Here is a 22457-nt window from a genome sequence, read left to right as displayed (position 1 = left end):
CCACAACAACTGGTTTTCTGAATATAAAAGCCAGGGCTGCCATTAGGGGGTAGCAAGCAGGGCAATTGCTTGGGGCCCCATGTCACAAGGGGCCCCATGAAGATACATTGCTCAGGCTTCAGCTTCCACCCCAGTTGGCGGGGCACAGAGCCTCGAGCTTCAGCCCCATGCAGTGTGGCTTTGACTTTCTGCTCTGTGCCCCAGGCAGAAAGCCGAAGCCCCACCGCATGGCCCTGCTTGGTGGACCCCTTGAAACCTGCTCACGCACCCCACACCTCCCCCCAGGGGACCCCAGACCCTGTTTGATAACCACTGGTCTAGTGGAGAAAGACGTATTGAGACCCAATGGCTGGAAGTTGATTCAGACAAGATTAAATTAGAAATAAGACACACATTTTTAAGTAAGGGTAAGAAACCATTGGACCAAACTGCCAAGGAATGTGGTAGATTTTCTGTCTCTTGAAGTCTTCAGATCAAGACTGGATGCCTTTCTGGAAGAAAAGGTTTAGTCACATACAAGTTAATAGGTATAGTGCAAGTATAGGGTGAAATTCTGTGGCCTGTGTTACACGTAGGAGGTCAGAGTGTGTGATTTAATGATCCATTCTGGCCTTAAAATCAATAAATGTATGAAATGGATCCAATCGAAAGAGCCTTTTTTCCCTCACATAGTATTTTGTGGAGCCTTGGAATGGTTTTATCTGCTGTTCCAGCCATTAGCTATAATAAGGCATCAAAGGTAAAGGGAAATTTCAGCTGCTTTCATTTGGTTTTGGCTTTGGTGTAGACCCTGATCCTTATGTGGTAAATATGAGCTTGTTAGATTAAAAGCAAAAGAAAGTTAGAAATGTATTTCCTTATATCTCTGATTTTGGTCATCTGAATACAGCTGATGTTTATTTATTTAAATTCGTTCCCAAGGGTGAACTGCTTGTTGTACCTTTTTTTCCTCAGGATTTTGGTGAATATCAAGAAAGTTACTACTCAGTACAAACCACTGAAGGAGAACAGATTTCTCAGCTAATTGCAGGTTACATTGATATCATATTGAAGAAGGTAAAACTTTAGGATGTCAATAAAAGTACAGTAAAATTAGTAAATGCAATGTCTCGCTCACAAAAGATAGGTTACCTGATAGCAGTAGTTCACTTTCTTTTGTGACGCTAACTAGGTATAATTTTTCTTTGCTGTGACTCGCTTGTAGCAAGAACTCCTAGAAAATAGTTCCGTTTAATTACTATAAAGAAGTGTTTATGGAAGTAATACTGAAACTATTAGCCGTATTGAGGGAATGGGTTACAAGACTTAACTCAGCATGCCTGGCATTTAAATGGATACTCTTCTGGAAAGCAGCTACATGTCATATTCTCTATATCAAGAGAATAATGGCCTAAAGCTTTCTCCTTAACTGTAGAGAATAAACTATATAATTATAGTAGTTACCAAAGTTAACATTTGCCAACAAATGCCACATGATTACTAGTTGTGTTCTAAGCACTTTCTGTGGGAAACCTGTGGCATTTTAAATACTTTACTGTGTGCTTGCTGTTGACAAATTTTATTAGGATTAGACCAAACTACAACATAATCCATTATAAATATATGTTCATGCCAGAGAAATGACAGACAATTGGAAATTTCAGGAGGATTGAGGATTTTTGTTTAGGGGAACTCCAGGCCTAGAATATCAGGGGTGTTTCAATTTGGGGCTGGGGTGGATTGCCAGTATTCGTCACAACTCTTTTTCTAAGACTGGCGCAAGCCAGCATCCAGCATCATCAGTTCCAAATTTAATGAGCACTAAATATGTTCAAATTTTAGTTTAAGTAGAAACTTGCATTCTTCTTCGAGTGATTGCTCATGTCCATTCAACTTAAGTATGTGTGCTTGCCATATGCACTGGTGCCAGAGGTCTTTCCCTCAGCAGTATCCGTAGGAGACTGGCTCTGGCGCCCCCTGGAGTGGGGTGCATATGCCACAGCCCCCTTCACCCTCAGTTCCTTCTTGCCACCAGTGATGGTGCATGGAACTGTTGCTGCTTCAGCTAGCACTGTTGCTTCTTGTTCGTTCAAACTCATTTACCTCTTGTATATGATTGTATATAGTTTCCCTCTGGTTTTAGTTTCCGTATTTGTTAGTTTGAGACTTAGTAGGTCCCAAATGGGACTTCGCCTCAGGATGGGGCATGCCCCAGTCCCCAGGCTTTAAGCCCTGTTATCGTTGTAAAAGGCCCATGCCCATTAGCAATCCACATAACTGTTGTTTACGGTGCTTCGGCAAAGAACATATCAGTAATAAGTGAAGAATCTGCAAGTCCTTCAAGCCCAGGATGAAGGAGGAGTGTGACATACACTTGAGAGCACTCGTCATGGAGTCTATCCTTACCCCAGTGCCGGAGCAGTGCTCTGATTTGGCACCGAGCACCGTGACCTCGGAGTGCAGCACCCTGCCAGTACCGTCTGTGATCCGGCATCAGTCCCCTTCCATAGCTCCAGCCAAGAAGCCCAGCAAGACTGGGAGAGGAAAGTCTCCAGCTTCCCACAAAGGACAAGTCTGGGGTGGACCAAAGCCCTGTCTTGGGCACCTCTTCACCCCCTTTGGGGTCTCGGGCCACAGGTCAGGTCGAGCAGTGTAGCCGAGCCTGCTCCCCATCAGCTACCCCGGATAGCGGCAGAGGTCCTCATCAGTTCCGGGTGCTGTCCATGCCGGAGGCCCTGCAAGCTGCGCAAGACATTTTGTCCCTTCCAGTGCTGCCCACTCCGTTTCCTGCCACGGGGTAAACATGTGTTTGGACCACCACAGTCTTCACCTCTACGGCACCAGTCCCCGTCATGGGGGACATCCCGCTAGTGGTCGCCCTCTCGCAGCTGAAACGCTTCTGACCATGATAGGCAGAAGTTTTGCAGCCTCATCCAGTCTCCAGACCTTGGACAAGGGCAGAGAGGCTTGAGGCACGGCTCGCTGGTCACTGGGCGCAGATCTCTGGATGCACGCACCCCCTGGCAAGAGTTTTGGAGTCGGTACCAGGAATCTCCACGGTACCGGTACCGCTGCAGGGACAGGTTGAGGGACCGATGGTACTGTTCTCCAGACCATCACTGATTCCCCCAAGGCAGTGTCACCACCTGCGGCTACGTTTTCACGACACCAAACCCACTCTGGTTCCGAGTCCCACTCATCAAGGCGTAGATAGCCAGTCAAGGCCCGCCAGATCCAACTCCAGGAGCGACCAGTACTGATCGGGACAGAGCCACCACTCAGCCCTGCCTTGGTCGCAGGGGAGCAACTGCTCAGGCTCTAGCTCGGGTTCAGAGTGAAGTTCCCTAGCTGTGGGACAAGCTCCAATACCTACGGTGCAGATTACATCGATGGCACCACAGCCAGCCCCATGGCCTCAAACTCCATGGCCAGCACAGTGGTACCCATGGGGGTTCATTCAGCCCTCCCAGGCAGCCTGCTCAGTATTTGGACCTTTGGAGAGAGCGGCTACAGCCCCCCTCCAGTTAAAGAGGCCTCGGATGCAGGCACCCTGCAAGCACAGGAGGAAGTGGGTGAGCAAGCTACTGGACCACCTCTGGTTGCAGAGGACCCATTGGTACCGGCTTCTTCCTCGTCATCGCCAGACGAGGCTATAGTGGGGCCCCCTCCACCAGTTCTTCAGGATGATGCGAAGGCGCATCAGGAACTGTTAAAGAGGGTTGCCGCCAATCTGGGCTTCCAGGCAGAGGAGTTAGAGGAGCCCACAGATTCTCTTTGATGTTCTCTGTCCCAAAGCCCCGGCCAGGGTAGCTTTGCCCCTATATGAGGGGGGTCACAAAAATTACAAATGCCCTCTGGCAAACCCCCTCCTCACCTCCTATCTCCAAGGGGGCGGAGTGCAAGTACTTTGTGGCATCCAAGGGTCACGAGTATCTTTATACCCACCATACTCCCAATTCCATAGTGGTAGAGTCGATCAACCACAGGGAGAGACAGGGTCAACTGGGGCTACCCGTAAGAATAAAGACTCAAGGAGACTAGACTTGTTCGGGTGTAAAGTTTATTCATTGTACAATTGCAGGTGGCCAACCATCAGGTCCTGCTAGGCCGCTATGATTTTAATATGTGGCAGGCCATGACCAAGTTCAAGAGCACCCTTCCTGAGGCCTTGAGGAGGGAGTTCCAGGCGATCCTGGATGAGGGCTTGACTGCAGCCAGAGCAACTCTCCAGGCAGCAACGGACACCACTGCCCATATCATGGCATCGGCCATTTCGTTGCATAGGGCTTCTTGGCTACTCCTCTCTGGTCTTTCCCCGGCGGCTCAGCAGTCAATACAAGACCTCCCTTTCGACGAGCATGCCCTGTTCGCAGAACAGATGGACAATAAACTCCATGGCCTAAAAGATTCCCGCTCGACCCTACAAACACGGCATGTATGTCCCCAGCCCTTCCTGCAAGCGATTTAAGTCTCAGAGCCAGGGGAACTGCCCTTGCCAGGAGCCTCCCCATACAAAAATCCAGAGGCTACAAGAGGCAGCCTGGCCACCAATCCCCATATACATCCCAGTCGGGGTCGACCCATGGTAAGCAGATGGGCAAGCGCCCGTTTTGGGGGTATGCCCGAGGGCGACCTACCAGACTGTTTCCTGGATCCTTCCTCCCCTCTGTTTGCCAACTGCCTTTCTTCCTTCCTCCCTGCATGGGCATCGATAACATTGGACTGATGGGTCCTAAATACAGTGGTGCAGGGTTACACCCTTCAGTTACTTTCTACCCTTCTTATCCCTCTTCATGGACCCTTATCACGAGAGTCTTCTCGCACAAGAGGTAGAGGGTCTACTGCAGCTGGGTGTGGTGGAGGTAGTTCCTGTGGAGTAAGAGGTTCTATTCCTGATATTTTTTAATCCCCAAGGCCACCGGCGGTCTGTGGCCCATACTAGACCTGCGAGGCTTGAACCACTACTTAATGAAACTGAAGTTCCACATGGTCTCCCTGGCCTCCTCCATCCCTTCCCTGGATCTGGGAGACTAGTACACTGCCCTCAATCTGAAAGATGCGTACTTCCACATCACCATCTTTGAGGGGCACAGATGCTTCCTCCGGTTCACGGTAGGTCCCGACCACTATTAGTTCATGGTCCTTCTCTTTGGCCTAGTGACAGCACCATGGGTATTTACCAAGTGCACATCTGTGGTGGCGGCTTACCTCAGATGTCAAGGTATCCAGATTTACCTGTACCTCGATGACTGGCTTGTCAAGGGCAACTTCGGGTCCAAGGTTGACGTCGCGGTGCTGCTGGCCACATGCAGTTGCCTCGGCCTGTTGGTGAACAACAGAAAATCCATGTTAGTTCCGGTACAGAGGATAGAGTTCATCAGAGCGGTGCTCGACTCAACCTCCGCCAGGGTGTTCCTGCTGCTGGAGTGGTTCAGGGCATTGATGGACCTCATCGCAGAAGTCTCTGCATTTCCCATGACCACAGCCAGGGTTTGCCTGCGCCTCCTAGGTCACATGGCAGTGTGCACGTATGTTATGCACCATGCCAGGCTCCGGATGCAACCCCTGCAGCAATGGCTGGTGATGGTCTACTCCGAGTCCAGGGACCACCTGGAAAAGGTTGTCACCATTCCCACAACAATACTCACCTCGCTCCGATGGTGGTCCGACCATGGGAATATCCTGGAAGGAGTCCCCTTCGACAGCACTCCCCACTCAGTCGAGTTGGTCTTGGACACCTCAGATCTCAGTTGGGGGGTGCACCTCAGTGATCTCCAGACCCAGAGTACATGGTCTCTGGAAGAGATGACGTTACACATAAACGTCAAAGAGCTCCGGGCGTGCGTGATCTTCCTTCCCCACCTGTCGCGCAGAATGGTCAGAGTCTTGACAGACAACATAGCCTCGATGCTCCATATCAACAGATGGAAGAGCTTAATCCTTGGCCCTATGCCAAGAGGCACTCGAGCTTGGCAGCAGTATCCCTGTGGTCCCTGCCAGACCAACTAGACCTGCTGTCACAGGGCCATGGTCGCCTCTTGCACCCAAACCTCACGTCTCTCCATCTCACGGCATGGATGCTGCATGGCTGAACCCTGAAGAACGGACCTGTTTGGAGGGGGTCTAGCAGGTCCTCCTGGGGAGTAGAATACCCTCGACTAGACAGACCTACCTGGCAGAGTTGATGAGGTTTTCCTACTGGGCGGCTGAATGGGGCATCTCCCCTTCGCATACTTCGGTGCAGTCAATCTTAGACTACCTGCTTCATTTGAGAAACCAGTGCCTGGCACACTCCTCTATCAAGGTGCATCAGGCGGCCATTTCTGCCTTTCATCTGCCCGTCCAGGGGCAGACAGTGTTCTCCTATGACATGAAGGTCAGGTTCCTCAAAGGTCTTGAGAGACTTTTTCCTCAAGTTCAGTCCCCAGATCCTCAGTGGGATCTCAGCTTGGTTCTGTCCAGGCTCACGGGCCCACCCTTTGAGCCTTTGACCTCGTACTCCCTATCTTACCTATCACGGAAGGTAGCTTTCCTGGTGGCAGTGACATCAACAAGGCAAGTTTCTGAGCTGCGTGCCCTGGCCTCAGAATCGCCATACACGCTCTTCTGTAAGGACAGGGTACAGCTCCAGCCCCAGCCGGCCTTCCTTCTCAGGGTGGTGTCTACTTTCCACATGTGCCAGGACATCTTCCTTCGGTCTTCTGCCCGAAATCCCATGAGACTAGTGAAGAGAGGTGCCTCCATCCTTTGGCTGTAAGAAGGGCCCTGACTTTCTACCTAGATTGGACAAAGCCTTTCTTTAGGTTGACTCAGCTTTTCATCTCTACAGCTGATAGGATGAAGGTCCTCCCAGTGTCCACGCAGAGAATTTCTAACTGGATTACCTCTTGCATAAGGACTTGTTACTAGCTGGTGGTTGCTCCATCGCCACCGATCGTCAGAGCCCACTCCACTAAAGCGCAGGCATCTTCAGAGGCCTTCCTGGCACAAGTTCCGATCCAGGATATCTGTAAAGCCGCAACATGGTCCTCAATACACACGTTCACGGCCCACTATGCGATCACGCTGCAGGCCAAGTGTGATGCTGGGTTCAGTAGAGCTGTGTTGCAATCTACAGGTCCATGAACTCCTTACCCGCCTCCACGGGTACTGCTTGGAGTCACCTAAGTTGAATGAACACGAGCAATCACTCGAAGAAGAAAAAACAGTTACCTTTTTCCATAACGTGTTCTTCGAGATGTGTTGCTCATGTCCATTTGACGACCTGCCCTCCTTCCCCACTGTCGGAGTTTCTGGCAAGAAAGAACTGAGGGTAGAGGGGGCCAATGGCGCCCTATATACTGCGGCATGTGTGCGCCACTCCAGGGGGTGCTGGAGCGGTCCCCTACAGATACTGCTGAGGGAAAAACTTCTGGCACTGGTACATGTAGCGAACGCACACACCTAAGTTGAATGGACATGAGCAACACACTTCGAAGAACACCACTTACGGAAAGAGGTAACTGTCTTTTCGAACTGCTCTAAGTTTTACAAGTAGAATTCCAAGCTAGGGCAGTTCTCTGTATATACGGAGAGTGTACAGATGTGTAGATTTCCACTCCCAAACCAATCCTTTGATTTCGTCTTTAAAATCTGCTCACACAACCAGTTTTTAAATGAGTGAAATGGGAATAGGTTAGCAAACTAACTCCCATTCTGTATCATGACTTGAATGAGAAACATGCAGTTTTCAGTTGTCAAGCCTGAGTTCTCTCTCTGCCACATCTGTTCCTCACCTACAGTCATATAGAAATCTTGTAATGTCAATAGTCAGGGCATCTTTAATGACCTATTTTGCTGTAGATTTTCTTCCACAACTTCCCCTTGTTATAGCATATCCCTGAGTCTGATGTCACAGTGAGGGCCTGAAAAGAAATTTTGTCCCTGCAACTTGTCAATGGTAGATGATTGGAAACCCAGCAACTTGAGGTGCTCCTATTTTTTTCCCCCTGTCCCTTACACTAATAGCAAAGTAAGAACGTTGCAGTTTCAAAGAGTCTTGGCTCTAAAAATGAATGGCCTGTTTCAGCCCACACCTAAACTCAAACTGAAATGAAACAGGGTTCCCATTAAACTACCTCCAGAGACATAGCTATCTCTTTTCTTTGCCTCAGTATAATGACTGTTACAAGGCTAAGAATGTTATAGCAATCTATTTCTGACACAGCATTTCTTCCACAACGTATCACGCCTCTCTGTGGTCACTTGCTTATGAGGAATATCTCAATTCACACCCTAATTTAACTCCACTGTGCACATTTACCTCCCTTACGTTATTGTAAATAATTTACATCAGAAATGAACATTTCTGAAACTAAGTTTCTAGAAAATAACCATAAAGAAATGAATCTGGCACCATGTAACACTTGTGATGTTACTTTTCTTGTGGCAGTCATTTGTGTGCATTAATCATATATTGGTTCACATATGGGCGCTTTTTGGATACAAGATACCTTGTAGCAGAGTTGTATGCACCAATTCCTGTGAGCTATCTGTATTGTTGAGGCTTCCCATTTACTGCTGCATGGAGGGAGTTGGTAGGAGGCACCACTGTCCATCTGAGCTTGGTGGTATTAAGCCTCTATGAAACATACTATATAGCAAGTGGTGCTGATTTCTGGGAGGGGCAAGTGCTTCGTCTTATTCAGAAACAAGACCTGCTAGTACTACTATCCATGTTCGTCTTCTCCCCTTATGCACCTTAAGTCCACCAGTGCTGGCACCCAGATTGTTTTGCCCTATCCAAGTGCTCTGGATGCTGAAGTTCCCTGTGATCTTTCTCCTCTCTGTTGCATCCAGGACGTGGAGGTGTAACCTATCGAAGAGTGCCCGCTCACATATGAGTACCAAAACATCATGGTGCAGCACTAGAGAGAGTGCGAGAGAGAGAGCATGCAGATGACTTGACACAATATGTGTAAACTAGTGACAAAATAAAGGTAGATGAGTTCAAGAAATGAAATGAAATAGAAATGCCATATAAGTATTTATGTTTGCTTTTTTTTCAGAAACAAAGTAAAGATAGATTTGGGCTTGAAGGTGATGAGGAATCAACAATGTTGGAAGAATCTGTGTCGCCTAAGAAGTGAGTTTGTGCCATGGGAAAAATGGCTTTCCGTAAGAGTGAAAGATTTAGTAAGCAGTGGGTAGTTTTCTTTAATCCCAAATATGGTTTAAAATATTTCTGTCCTTCGAAAATTACTTAACTGCAGGGTAATTTAACAGAAAACAGCTCTGTCTCATTCCCCTTCTGCAGAGTTAAGCTTTTGTTGTGAAGTCTGCTGTTTTGTCCAAAGACTATTATTTGGTGTGAAGTATGCACAGTTGTGGTGATTTGAACCATAAACTACGGAACTGAGACTAACTGAGTAGCAATCTGTATGCAGAGTTATAAAAATTGAATTAGTGGAAGGTTGTGTGTTCGGTTTGTGAATATTTACTTGCTTTTGATAGCTTACATTTGCTAAATGGATGGCTTTAATTAGGGTTTGCATGCAGTGTTGTTCTGTAACTGTCATTAGCAGAGTTTTATGTAATATGGAAAAAAATAATTAATCTTTCAGATGCTGCTAAAGACAAGGTGGGGGGCTTTGGCTCACAGTGCAACACAAATTAAGTGGGGTCTGGGATTTCATTGTGTGGGGAGAGTGGATTATACTGGGTGACTGAAAAGAGTCAAGTGCAGGGTCCTGGCGCTGTATGTTCACTTGAAAAGGAATATTCAGTTGGCTCTTTACTGTTAATTAACAGAAACAGTTATACTTTGAGCCATACTGAGGCCTAACTTAAGCCTCTTCTTTGCACTCCAAGGGACAGGAGGGTAGTGTCTGTGCAATGTGTGAAGGTCTGACTGTGATTTATGTTACACACGTGGCTTACAGGAAATGAATTGGTGAGATCTTTTATGTGGCCTTACGTGAATTTTTAGCTTTCGCATAGTGCACATGTTTTTACGTGCTTCCTTTTTACACTTCCTGTTCCAAATGGCTTCCAGAATGTATCCTATCCATGTCAATGCTGTATTTAGAAGCTCAAAACTTGTAACAAATGGATATGCATGGACAATGTTCATCTGTAACTGAAATTACACCAATTTTTTTCCAAGCACGTCGTTGCTCTTTAAATCAAAAATTATGCCAATGCCTCCAACTGTTGGAGCTTAGACTATACTTAATATGAGCAGTAACATCTGGCAAAGTGATCATGCCCATAGTTAATGATAACGTATTGTAGTCTTGGTCTTATCCCATTATTTGATAGACTGCTAAATTACTATCGGGGCAGAATGTAAATACATACAGTTTGGAAGAAGGGGTACACATTTTATTCCAACTCTAAGGAGTGCTTGGAAAATGTATCTCCAGAAATGTATAGTTGTTAGTCCTACTTTGGCATAGTTGAAGCAAAACTGTGAGATCCTTCTTTCAGTGACACAGCCCCCAGTCTCCGCTTTTGTCCTTTGTGAGATGAGGTGAGGTCATAACAATAAATACAGCCAGGTCACACATTCCATTCTTCCTTCACCGCCTGTTCAGGTAGTAGCATTACTGATAACTTGTTTGTCAGACACTGAAGATGTAGCAAACTTATACTTTAAGCACCTGGCACAATGGGGTTCTGCTGTATGACTATGTCTTTGGTAATACAAATACTTTCTAAAATGGTTGGATGAAAGAATACATTGACTAGAATTTAAGCAGTTCACCCAATTTAAACACCCTTGCTTAGAAACTGAAAGGGAAGAATGCAGCCAGGAATTAGTTTACAGGAGCTCATGAAGTCACAGAATTTAAGGCCAGAAGGGACCACTGAATCATCTCATCTGGCCTTGTGTATATCACTGACCATCAACCCCACACGCTAAACCCAACAATGGAAATGAGACCAAAGTAAATGAGACCCATGGGATATTAGACTATCACGTGCCCACAGGCAGAGAATAGGCGGGACCAAGGGGCATCAGTGCTCAAGGTCTCTGCAGTGGCAGGAAAATTATTACACGAGATACACCCAGATAATCCCAGTAAGTGACTCCACTCACCCACTGCAGAGAGAGGCAAACCCAACCCCCAACCCCCCCCGCCAAGGTCACTACTAATCTGAGCTAGGGAAAATTCCTTCCCAGCCTTACTTATGGATATTAGTTAAATCCTGAGCACGTGAACAAGAACCAGCCAGATTAACACCTAAGAGAGAGAATCCTCGGTGCCACCTAAGAGCCCTGGCCTCTGTACCGTCTCGAGCTATGGCCATCTCTGGTGCATCAGAGGTAGGAAATGGAGGGGCGGGGCGTAACCCATCCAAAATACATTGAGGGGGATATGCTTTCTTGACCTCATGCCGGTGACAGCTGAAACCCTGAAGCATGAGTTTTAGGAACATAAGACATATCGGAAGTCACAAGCAACCCCATCATACAACTGCGCTCATAAGTTTGTCCAGCTAATTCAGTTGTTTGACCCACAACTCCTATTGAGAGGCTGTTCCAGAACCTCACATTTCTGATGGTTAGAAACATTCTTCTAATTTCCAGGTTGAATTTGTTTATGGCCAGTTAATATCCATTTGTTCTTGTGCCAACTTTCTCCTTTTGCTTACATAGCTCTTCACCCTTCCTGGTATTTACCCCCAATATGTTTACAGAGAGTATTCACGTCCATTCTCAGCCTTCTTTTTGCGAGACTAAGCAGGCCCAGCTCTTCCAATTTCCAAGAGGCCCTCATTCCCTGATCATCCTAGTATCTCTTCTCTGCACCTGTTCCAGTTTAAATTCATCTTTCTTGAACATGGGTGACCAGAATTGTACACAATATTCCAGATGAGGTCTTACCAGTGCCTTGTATAACTGCATTGGTACTTTTCTCCCTGTACTGGAAATGCGTTGCATAATACATCGTAAGAGCACATTTGTCTCTTTCACAACCGCATCACATTGGTGGCTAGTGGTCATCCTGTGACTGATCCACACACACAGGTCTCTCTCCTCCTCTGTCGTGCCAATTGATGAGCCTCCAGCTTGAAGCAAAAATTCTTCTTCTTAGACCTAGGAGCATTACCTTACCCTTTATACTGTTGAATTTTCCCCTGTTTCTGTTGCTCTAGTCTTCGGGTCATCCAAATCTTCCTGTATAATATTCCGATCCTCCTCTATATAGATGATGCCTCCCAACTTGGTATCATGAGCCCATTTCATTAGCACACTCCTACTTTTTGTGCAAAGGTCATTAATAAAAATATTGAATAAGATTTGTCCCAAGACTGATCCTTGAGGAACCACAGAAGTTACCACTCTACAGTTTGATCATTCACCTTTCAGCACAATGCATTGCCTTCTCTTTAGCCAATTCCTTACCCACCTTACATGCTAGCACTGATCCATATCGTCCCTAATATAACTAATAATTTCCCATGGGGTACTATGTCCAGTGCTTTACTGAAGTCCAAGTATATTAGATCTTCTGCACTTCCCTTATCTAAAAATAAGTTATTGTACTGCCTTTATGCACATGTTTCATATTATCATTGTTTTGAAAACTGAAGCAAAGTATTCATTTAATTTTTGGGCCATACTGAGATTAAAGATAATCTCCACTGCATAGCAGCCCAACCTCATTCTTCCTTATTCTCTTGTTATTTGTCACCTTGATCGATTGGTCCTTCAACCCTCATATAGATTGCACTGATCACAACACTTCTTCCATTTGTTATTTATATAACTAAAAAAATCTTTATTTTAATTTCCTTGGCAAGAGCTATTTCAGCTTGACTTTTAGCAGTTCTCCCTTTACTCCTATATTTTCTAACTTTCATGATGTAGCTTTCTTTGCTAATTAACCCTTTTTTCCATTCCTTATAGCAGTGGTGGGCAACCTGTGGCCCCTGGGCCACACGTGTCCCGTCAGGGTAATCTGCTGGCGGGCTGAGAAACATTTTGTTTACATTAACTGTCCAGAGGCTGCCTGCAGCTCCGAGTGGCCGCGGTTCGCCTGTCCCGTCCAATGGGAGCTGAGGGCAGCCGTGCCTGCGGACTGTCAATGTAAACAAACTGTTTCGCGGCCCACCAGCGGATTACCCTGGTGGACAGCGTGCAGCCCAGGTTGCCCACCGCTGCCCAATAAACTCTCTGCTTACTCCTAAAAACCTTTGTGAGGTGGTTATTCTTCCAGCTGGGTCTGGAGCTTTTCTCTACAAGTTTTTTCCCTTTCTTGGGATGTGAATTTCAGATAGGTTTTGTATAGTTGATTTGAAGAATTTCCAAGTCATCTCTCCATGTAAGTCCTTGAGCTCTTCAGTCCAGCTGACTTATTTACCATATATACTTGTTCATTGGCCCGTTCCTTTATAAGCTGACCCGCACCCCCTCCCCCCCCTCAAAAGATGGATAGGTAAAAATAGCAAAAACTGTATGACCCTTTCATCAGCCAACCCTATATTTCAAGGGTTGGCAAACTTTGGCTCCTGGCCCATTAGGGTAAGCCACTAGCGGGCCTGGATGTTTTGTTCACCTGGAGCGTTCACAGGCATGGAGCCCCTGAACTCCCAGTGGCCGTGGGTTTGCCATTCCCAGCCAATGGGTGCGGCAGGAAGTGGCGCGCAGCTCCCATTGTCTGGGAACAGTGAACCGCAGCCACAGGGAGCTGAGGGGCTCCATGCCTGCAGACGCTCCAGGTAAACAAGACAACAGTGTATTTGATACTCAATTCAATGATTCCATAGAGTTTTAAATAGTCAAATTTTGGTGTAGACCCGTTTATAAGCCGACCCCCGCTCTTTGATGCATCACTTTTTTACCAAAAATATTCAGCTTATGAACGAGTAAAAATGGTAACTAATTCCCTAATATCACAAAGTCTGTCCTTTAGAAATCAAAAGCCATGGTTAATTACCTGATTTGGATTGTCCTTTCATTTAATGTAAACAGAATCAACTTGTGATCATTCAATCCAAGGTTATTTCTTATGACCAGCTTTTTTGTGATGTCCTCACTACTTACTAAAACAAAATCTAAAATTACATCACCTCATGTTAAGTATCAGGGCGCACCCGTGTTAGTCTGTATCCACAAAAACAAGGAGTCCGATGGCACCTTAAAGACGAACAGATTTATTTGGGCATAAGCTTTCGTGGATAAAACACCACTTATTCAGATCACTTCTTGTTGGTTCAATGATGATTTGACGAAGAACCAACTGAAAATAACTGGGCCCTAGCAGTAGAAGTAGCATTTATTCTCCAATCTGTATCTGGAAAGTTAGCCTCACATTATGACCCAACTCCCAAAAGTATTTATCTCTGTAATAATATTAGAGATCACTATCCATATCCTAGTCTGACCCTGGGAGTCTATAACACTTAACACTACCTCAGCAGAACCTCTTTTACAATCCTTCCCCAAAGTGGTTTTGACCCAAAGAAATGCTGTGTTGTCCATAATATCACTTCATATTTCTTTACAATTTACTGTTTCAATTATCTATGCTATCCCCAACTTTACCTTTCTTTTTCTCTCTCTTAAACAATATATACCCTACAATACCTGTATGTGAATGTGAATCCATGCTGGCTGTTCCTGATCACTTTCCTCTCATGCAAGTGCTTCAGGATTGATTCTTTGAGGACCTGCTCCATGATTTTTCCAGGGACTGAGGTGAGGCTGACTGGCCTGTAGTTCCCAGGATCCTCCTCCTTCCCTTTTTTAAAGATTGGCACTACATTAGCCTTTTTCCAGTCATCCGGGACTTCCCCGGTTCGCCACGAGGTTTCAAAGATAATGGCCAATGGCTCTGCAATCACAGCCGCCAATTCCTTCAGCACTCTCGGATGCAACTCGTCCGGCCCCATGGACTTGTGCACGTCCAGCTTTTCTAAATAGTCCCTAACCACCTCTATCTCCACAGAGGGCTGGCCATCTCTTCCCCATTTTGTGATGCCCAGCGCAGCAGTCTGGGAGCTGACCTTGTTAGTGAAAACAGAGGCAAAAAAAGCATTGAGTACATTAGCTTTTTCCACATCCTCTGTCACTAGGTTGCCTCCCTCATTCAGTAAGGGGCCCACACTTTCCTTGGCTTTCTTCTTGTTGCCAACATACCTGAAAAAACCCTTCTTGTTACTCTTGACATCTCTCGCTAGCTGCAGCTCCAGGTGCGATTTGGCCCTCCTAATTTCATTCCTACATGCCCGAGCAATATTTTTATACTCTTCCCTGGTCATATGTCCAACCTTCCACTTCTTGTAAGCTTCTTTTTTATGTTTAAGATCCGCTAGGATTTCACCATTAAGCCAAGCTGGTCGCCGGCCATATTTACTATTCTTTCGACTCATTGGGATGGTTTGTCCCTGTAACCTCAACAGGGATTCCTTGAAATACAGCCAGCTCTCCTGGACTCCTTTCCCCTTCAAGTTAGTCCCCCAGGGGATCCTGGCCATCCGTTCCCTGAGGGAGTCGAAGTCTGCTTTCCTGAAGTCCAGGGTCCGTATCCTGCTGCTTACCTTTCTTCCCTGCATCAGGATCCTGAATTCAACCAATTCATGGTCACTGCCTCCCAGATTCCCATCCACTTTTGCTTCCCCCACTAATTCTACCCGGTTTGTGAGCAGCAAGTCAAGAAAAGCGCCCCGCCTAGTTGGCTCCTCTAGCACTTGACCAGGAAATTGTCCCCTACGCTTTCCAAAAACTTCCTGGATTGTCTATGCACCGCTGTATTGCTCTCCCAGCAGATATCAGGAAAATTAAAGTCACCCATGAGAATCAGGGCATGCGATCTGGTAGCTTCCGTGAGTTGTTTCCATTGGATACCCCCTCAAAGATTATGCGCATCAGCAGCTTCTGCATCCCACCATCTTCTTTCTCTCCTCTCCTCCTCGGGTCGCTTCTCATGCTGTCTCAGTAGCCATCATTGCTTTATTTTCTTAGACCCTATTCCTAGGGGGAAAAAAAGAAATTGGAGGACCCTCCCCGTAGCTCCCTCCCACGGAGGCTGCTGCTAGCTGTTTGCTGCTCCAGTGTTCACTAGGGACTAGCTTTTTAACCTAGCCAAACTATGTCAGCACCAGCCCCTTGTTAAGGGATATCAGCAAGCACTGAATCAAGCCACATACCTAGAACAAATCACTCCGGTAGTGATTTTTTGCTCTGTTCTGAACAGAACACAAAATCACCATTCTTCTCTCAGGCCAAACTCCCACAGAAACTCTGCTGTTAACTGCTCGCTGTTTGCTGTCATGTTCTAATGTGCATTCCCTTTTCAGATCTACCATCTTGCAGCAGCAGTTCAACCGAACCGGGAAGGTAGAACATGGCTCAGTGGCATTGCCTGCTGTGATGCGTTCAGGCTCCAGTGGCCCAGAGACTTTCAATATTGGCAGCATGCCTTCCCCCCAGCAACAAGTCATGATTGGGCAAATGCACAGAGGCCACATGCCTCCCCTGGTGAGCAACCTGTTTGTTTTATAATGTCCTTGGAAACCAGCCCGTGTAGCCTGTGCTGTGAGTGGTCTGAAATAAGTATGTGTGCACACCCTGTTATTAGATAAGGGCTGTGAGCTGTCTGTGTTGTTTTACTGCACTGTTTGGCTGACTCTCCCGTTAAACTGCACACTTTCAATTTCCTTGAAACACCCAAAGTAACATAGTCATAGTCCACCTTTTTACTCCCCCCTCTTTGTCTTAAAACTTTTCTTAAAGTAGTTATAAACATGTTTGACATGGGCTGGGAAAGAGGGTAGAAAGGCTAAATATTGTTGATAAGGGCAAGCGGTATTGTATGAAAAATACAATATGTATCTGTTTACAGTGTTCTGAAAAAATCATTTATCTAGGCATCGCTTTCTGCTTTGTGTATTCCTATGAAGTCTGTTGCTAGGTCCGAGTATATACTGTTGATTTTTTAGTGTGCTGCCACTGGACTTGAATATTAAGCTCACTTTATTAAACAGTCATTTTAATATAATTTTAATTTCTCTGTACAAGTGTAACTGTAAAAGTTACCCTTTGTGTCTACCACTTTTTAAATGTATATTGACTAAGACCATTTGTTTAATTTTAAAGACTCTATTAACGAAGGCCTATACATATGCTCTAGATACCCTAAATATTGGGCAGTTTTTCGTAATATCATAGTAGCATAATTCAGAAGAATATTAATTTACTCATCAGTAGGTAATGCATATAACAATACATACTCATCCCACACCACTTCAAAGCCTTCAGCTCTGCAGCAGCCATATCACGTAGATGTCAGTTTGATTTTAGAATGACTCCTGATGAAGCTAATGGAGTATCAAATTCCAGGAAACTGATGATGCTATCCTTGAAGTAAATTCAAAACTCATGTTCACATTCATAGAACTCATGACAAGAAGACAGTGGTACTTTTTTACATGAATAGTGGACATGCTGATTGTGAAAAATCCGTTTTTTTTACAATACGTATAACTGAGAATAGTAAAATATTTTAAACAGCCTTGAGACTGAATCAGAGAAATGTCTGAGTGATCATTTTGCATTGTTAGATAATAAAAATCTTAAAACATGATATTCAGCTGTTTCTGCCAGTCCTGGCGGGACTAGGAAGATAAATTCAGACTCAGACTAAAACCATAGCAATGGAAATCAATGAGGACGCACCCCTGGTTAAACCTGTATTACCCCTGTTGGCTCAAATGTTACTGGTCAGCATGCTCCAGTTTTTATGTTTGCTTGTAAGTTTCTTCTCTGCCCTTTGTGTTCTAATATTTGCTTCCCCTTAGCTCTGTTTATGAAAGATTTATGGAAATTAACACAGTAATGGCAAAAACTATCCCCTCTGTCTGAAAGTAGAGAAGTCCCTGAGTTGCTCTGTCAAAATGTGGCATGGAGCATGAATGCCTTTTCTAATAATAGTTTTATGTACAATGTGGAAAGCACATAAATTGTTCCAGAAACCAGGTGCACTGTAGACAGGTCAGTCCTATCAGCAAAAACTTTGTCTTCCGATGTGAAGTTTCTAGGATTTTGCAGCTCCCGTGACACTGTTGCAGTTTGGGGGGAGTTCGTGTTCTCAATTAATAGCAAAGAGTTACTGTACTGAAAAGCTTCCTCCTGCTTAAAGTTCATCTGGTTTTCATCTCCTGCATGGGAGCTGATCAAGTTTCTCAAAGTTGTACAAGTTTGAAATAGGTCAGACAAGTACCTTGGGAGGCTGCCTGGATTTGGCTGTCGCTTACTTTCCCATCTTTTCTCAGGGTTCCTCTTCCAGGTTTGGGCCCGAAGATGTGCATCTGGGAGCCAGGTGCTCCTAACATGGTCCATTAATGCTGGAAATTTCTGAGCTGCCATGGGTTACCCACTAAGGGACCATGAAACTGTATGTATTAAGTAAAGAAGGGAATCAAAGGCAGTGAGGAGATAGGGAGCTAGTTAATAAGTGCTGTCTTGGATCTGGCAATTGGACCTGTTAACATTAACAGTGATGTGTATCAGTTGCATTTTTTACTGTCCTATCTAGAGCGCTAGTGTGATGCTTAGAAACCAACCTGCCCATTCAAGATCTCTGGCAAACCCATACCATTCAGACCCACACAAGCGTTCTTTCTGTATGACCTAGGAGGAGACTGTGGCTAGAAACAGAACAATCAAAATAAAATTCACCATTTACACAAGTCTAATGATTTAATCTCATTTACTTAGTGTATAGCACAAAACATTTCAGATCCACCTAAATCATGATTTGCAGCTTGGCAGACACTAATTTTCCTTGTCTATTTCACAGACCTCAGCACAGCAGGCCTTGATGGGGACTATTAATACGAGTATGCACGCTGTTCAGCAGGCACAGTCCGACCTCAATGAAGTTGATAACCTACCACCTCTAGGACAAGATATGGTGAGTTAATTCATGTGATCCCTATAAGGATTCAGCTAAACAGCTTGAGTTATTTATTTCAGAGCTTATTCATTGTCCCTGGGTGTAGATAGATATCTCAACAGCTTTATAAATAAGATGAAAATCCTTGTTTACTTAAAGGAATCTGTAAGAATATCTTGTTCTGTTTAACTCACATTAACCTTCTGAGGCTATACACCGTGGACCCAGTTGTCCCTTCCTGTACACCTTTGCAGTCACATTTACTTTAATGGGTCTACACGTGTGTGACTGTGGAAAACTTGAGTCAGTAAATCAGGGGGAAACTGCCACTTGGACTGTTGTAGTAAGTAGCTCCTGAGGGGAGAAATTGAAGGAGTGGCTGTAAAGCAAAACCAACTAAGATACTGAAGAAGGCACAGCTTGTATACAGATAGCTCATGACCCTAAAGAAGGATGGGTGTAATCCTGTCAGATACATCTCAAGTTTCCTCACCTATTTTTGGCTCTAGGAATTTTTGGCTCAAGCCTGTCTGTGTAAATATTCTTACGTGGCTTCTTAGCTATAATTGTTAATGGGATATGGAGCCTGTCAGCTCTGGAACACCACTTTGGATCCAATTTTGGGGTGGAGTAGAGCCAATAAGATTGGTGAGTCCCCATGATGAACCAGATGATGTTCTGTGATCCTCCACTGTGCACCATTTTGACACCATATTTATGGCATTCACACAGAAATCAGAGCTGTCAACCTATGATCTAGCAGTTACTGTAAGGAAGAATTTACAGTTATTTCAGCCTAATAGCGTAGCTGATGCCATCTGCTTCATTTAAAAGGCTTCTGAAAGAATCAAGGGCCTGTAAAGAACTTTACTCATTACTTTATCTTGAGTTTATTTCACTTGCAGCATGGCATTGCAGTCCTTAATACTCTGATGATGTTTCTTTCTAGGCATCGAGGGTATGGGTTCAGAACAAAGTTGATGAATCAAAACATGAAATTCACTCTCAGGTTGATGCTATCACTGCAGGAACTGCCTCTGTTGTTAACCTCACAGCAGGTAAATTACAGGGATTGGACTTTGCCAGGCTGCTGTTGTGTATGTACCAACCTCTTTTCAACAAGATGGAGGCTGCCCGGGAGACATTCAGGAATATACTTTCCTCCAAATACACAAATGGCCTTTATGACTGAAACAGACCTTATTGTCTTTTTTTTTTTTTTTTTAACCAGTGTTTGCACAGAATCTATTAATGCTTCCCTGATAAAGATAAAACCTAATATTTTGCTGGCTTCATGTAATTGAGAGTAATATTTTTGTATGGGTTTTCTGAAGTATCATTTATTGGCCACTCCTAGAGTCAGGATATTTGGTTGTGTGGACAAATGGCTTGCTCTGGTCTGTCTGGTCCTGTGTCTTACATCGTTTTTCAGTTTTTCTCTGAATTGCAAGTTAGGTATAAGATGTGTAAAGGCAACTAGTGTTCAATACTGCATTTCTTTGGGTCCCTCCATATAGTGAATATGGGAGAGATCATGGAAATTGTGGTTGTTTTGCTTACCTGGACAGTCATGAAGAGAAAAAATTCCATGAGAATGTACATATGTTATATATATGGGCAGGAAAAGTCTGAATTATCTAGCCAAGTCTTCTTTATCCCCTTCAATTTTACTTCTAATTATCTGACCAGAAACCAGCTTGTGCTGTACTCCTTGCTTCTGCACTTATCATTCCCTTCACTTATACAGGTGACCCAGTTGACACGGATTACACGGCTGTGGGATGTGCAATTACAACCATCTCTTCTAACCTGACTGAGATGTCCAAGGGTGTGAAACTGCTTGCTGCCCTAATGGACGATGAAGTTGGAAGTGGGGAGGATCTCCTGAAAGCTGCTCGGACTCTGGCAGGTGCTGTTTCGGACCTGCTGAAAGCGGTGGAGCCCACCTCAGGAGAGGTGAGAATACGGACACAAGCAGTGAGCTTTCACAGGCTCTCCTTCGCTGAAATGCATTACTCTCAATTAAAGTGTTTGGGTATAAAGCATTTATCCAATTAACCAGAATGGCTCTTTCCAGGCCCCAGGTTGTGTCTTCCCAACCCTCTCCTGCCACTGTTTCCCCTATGATCCCCAAGCACTTCTCCTGACCGCTTTCTTTGTGTCCTCCACATACCTCTGACTTCATGCCTTTAAGTGCGGTACCTTGATCCTAGAACAGCCTCCCGGTTAATATTCACCCATTTCCTCTTTCATTTATCAGCCAGCTGTTTCACTGTATTGTATCCACACTGTTGTATCCAGTCATGCCCTTATATTGTAAATTTTCACAAGTTGTTTGCAAAGTCTTCAGGTGGCTACTGACGGCTCACTGCTATCTGGCTAGTATTGAAAAATCAAGGCGCTGGCTTTGATTCTGCACTGTGGCACGGTGCCAACAGCAAACAGCCCCATTAAGATGCTAGCCAGTCATGAGGGACATATTTGAGTGGTTGGGGGGCTAACTTGGTATTGTGAGCTCTAGGAGCAGAGATGGGGAAATTGATTCAACCCTAAAAATCTTTATCTGTATATTCTTTATTTGACAGAAGCCTGCTGCCACCTCCTCGATTCATTCCTTATTTGTGGGAGGATTTTTTTTTTTGGTGGGGGTTTTGATTTTTTACTTTTCAAATTGAGGCAATCTGAATACACAGTAATATTCCATTCTGTATTTTTATTGGAAATGTTGAAAAAAGTGTTACCATTTTTTTTCTCTAAATGCTGTGAAAACTCAATTACAAGTTACTAGGGAAGTAAGTGGGGCTGGTACCTGATTTTTTTTTGTCTTTAATATCAGGGTCGCATGTAGCAACAGGTAACAGGTGAATGAAACGACAGTCTCCATCAAAATTTACGGAAATGGGAAATTGTACTGAGCAAGACAGAATTTAATATTGCAGACACTCTGGCCTGAGTTTATGGCTGCTATCCGTTTGCCCTGGATCTTTGCAGTTTTAAGGCAAAACCAGAAATCTGTGACCACTTCCAAGCAGGTTGCAATAAAAGCTGTCCAACACATACCTTTCCTTCAGCTGCTATGATGTGTATTAAAGCTGATCAGATTTCTTCTCACACTCAGCAACATATGGAGACGTGTCATTAAGATGCTGCAGGATAAATTAAATAGGAATACGGAAAAGTAAGAATATTCTAAGAGGTATCTTGAGTAGAGAGTTCAGTGGCGTTACCCTGTATACGGTAATGGGGCTAACAAAGGTGTCTTGAGAGAATTATGAAGTTAAAGAAAAACGTTTATGCTTTTCATTAACCTGTTTTGTAGCCTCGCCAAACAGTTTTAACTGCAGCTGGAAGCATTGGGCAAGCCAGTGGGGAGCTCCTGAGACAGATAGGAGAGAATGAAACTGATGAAAGATTTCAGGTAAGATCATATGAGTTGCTCACTGCCAGAATCATGCAATTCCACGGTGGAGCTTGCTGCTGCATGTAAGGTTCACAGTAGTGTTATCCTACGTCTGTATGCAAGTCTTTTGTATTTCACTTTGATTAGGTGAAAAGATGTCTCTAATTTTGTCTAAAATTTGAACTGGTACAAAT

General features: G+C 44.8%; 1 protein-coding gene across 1 annotated transcript in view; it reads left to right on the top strand.

The window, feature by feature from the left end:
- TLN2 (talin 2) overlaps positions 1 to 22457 on the top strand; it is a 180832-nt gene that overhangs the window by 23839 nt on the left and 134536 nt on the right. Inside the window, exons 10-16 of the mRNA XM_073303618.2 lie at positions 955 to 1056; positions 9027 to 9103; positions 16267 to 16447; positions 18768 to 18881; positions 19813 to 19921; positions 20611 to 20819; positions 22183 to 22281. Of these exons, the coding sequence (XP_073159719.2) occupies positions 955 to 1056; positions 9027 to 9103; positions 16267 to 16447; positions 18768 to 18881; positions 19813 to 19921; positions 20611 to 20819; positions 22183 to 22281 (891 nt within the window). The remainder of the gene's footprint in view (positions 1 to 954; positions 1057 to 9026; positions 9104 to 16266; positions 16448 to 18767; positions 18882 to 19812; positions 19922 to 20610; positions 20820 to 22182; positions 22282 to 22457) is intronic.

Source organism: Lepidochelys kempii, chromosome 10 (genome assembly GCF_965140285.1).
Source record: "Lepidochelys kempii isolate rLepKem1 chromosome 10, rLepKem1.hap1, whole genome shotgun sequence".
Lineage (NCBI taxonomy): Eukaryota > Metazoa > Chordata > Testudines > Cheloniidae > Lepidochelys > Lepidochelys kempii.
This window is presented reverse-complemented; position numbering and strand designations above follow the sequence as displayed.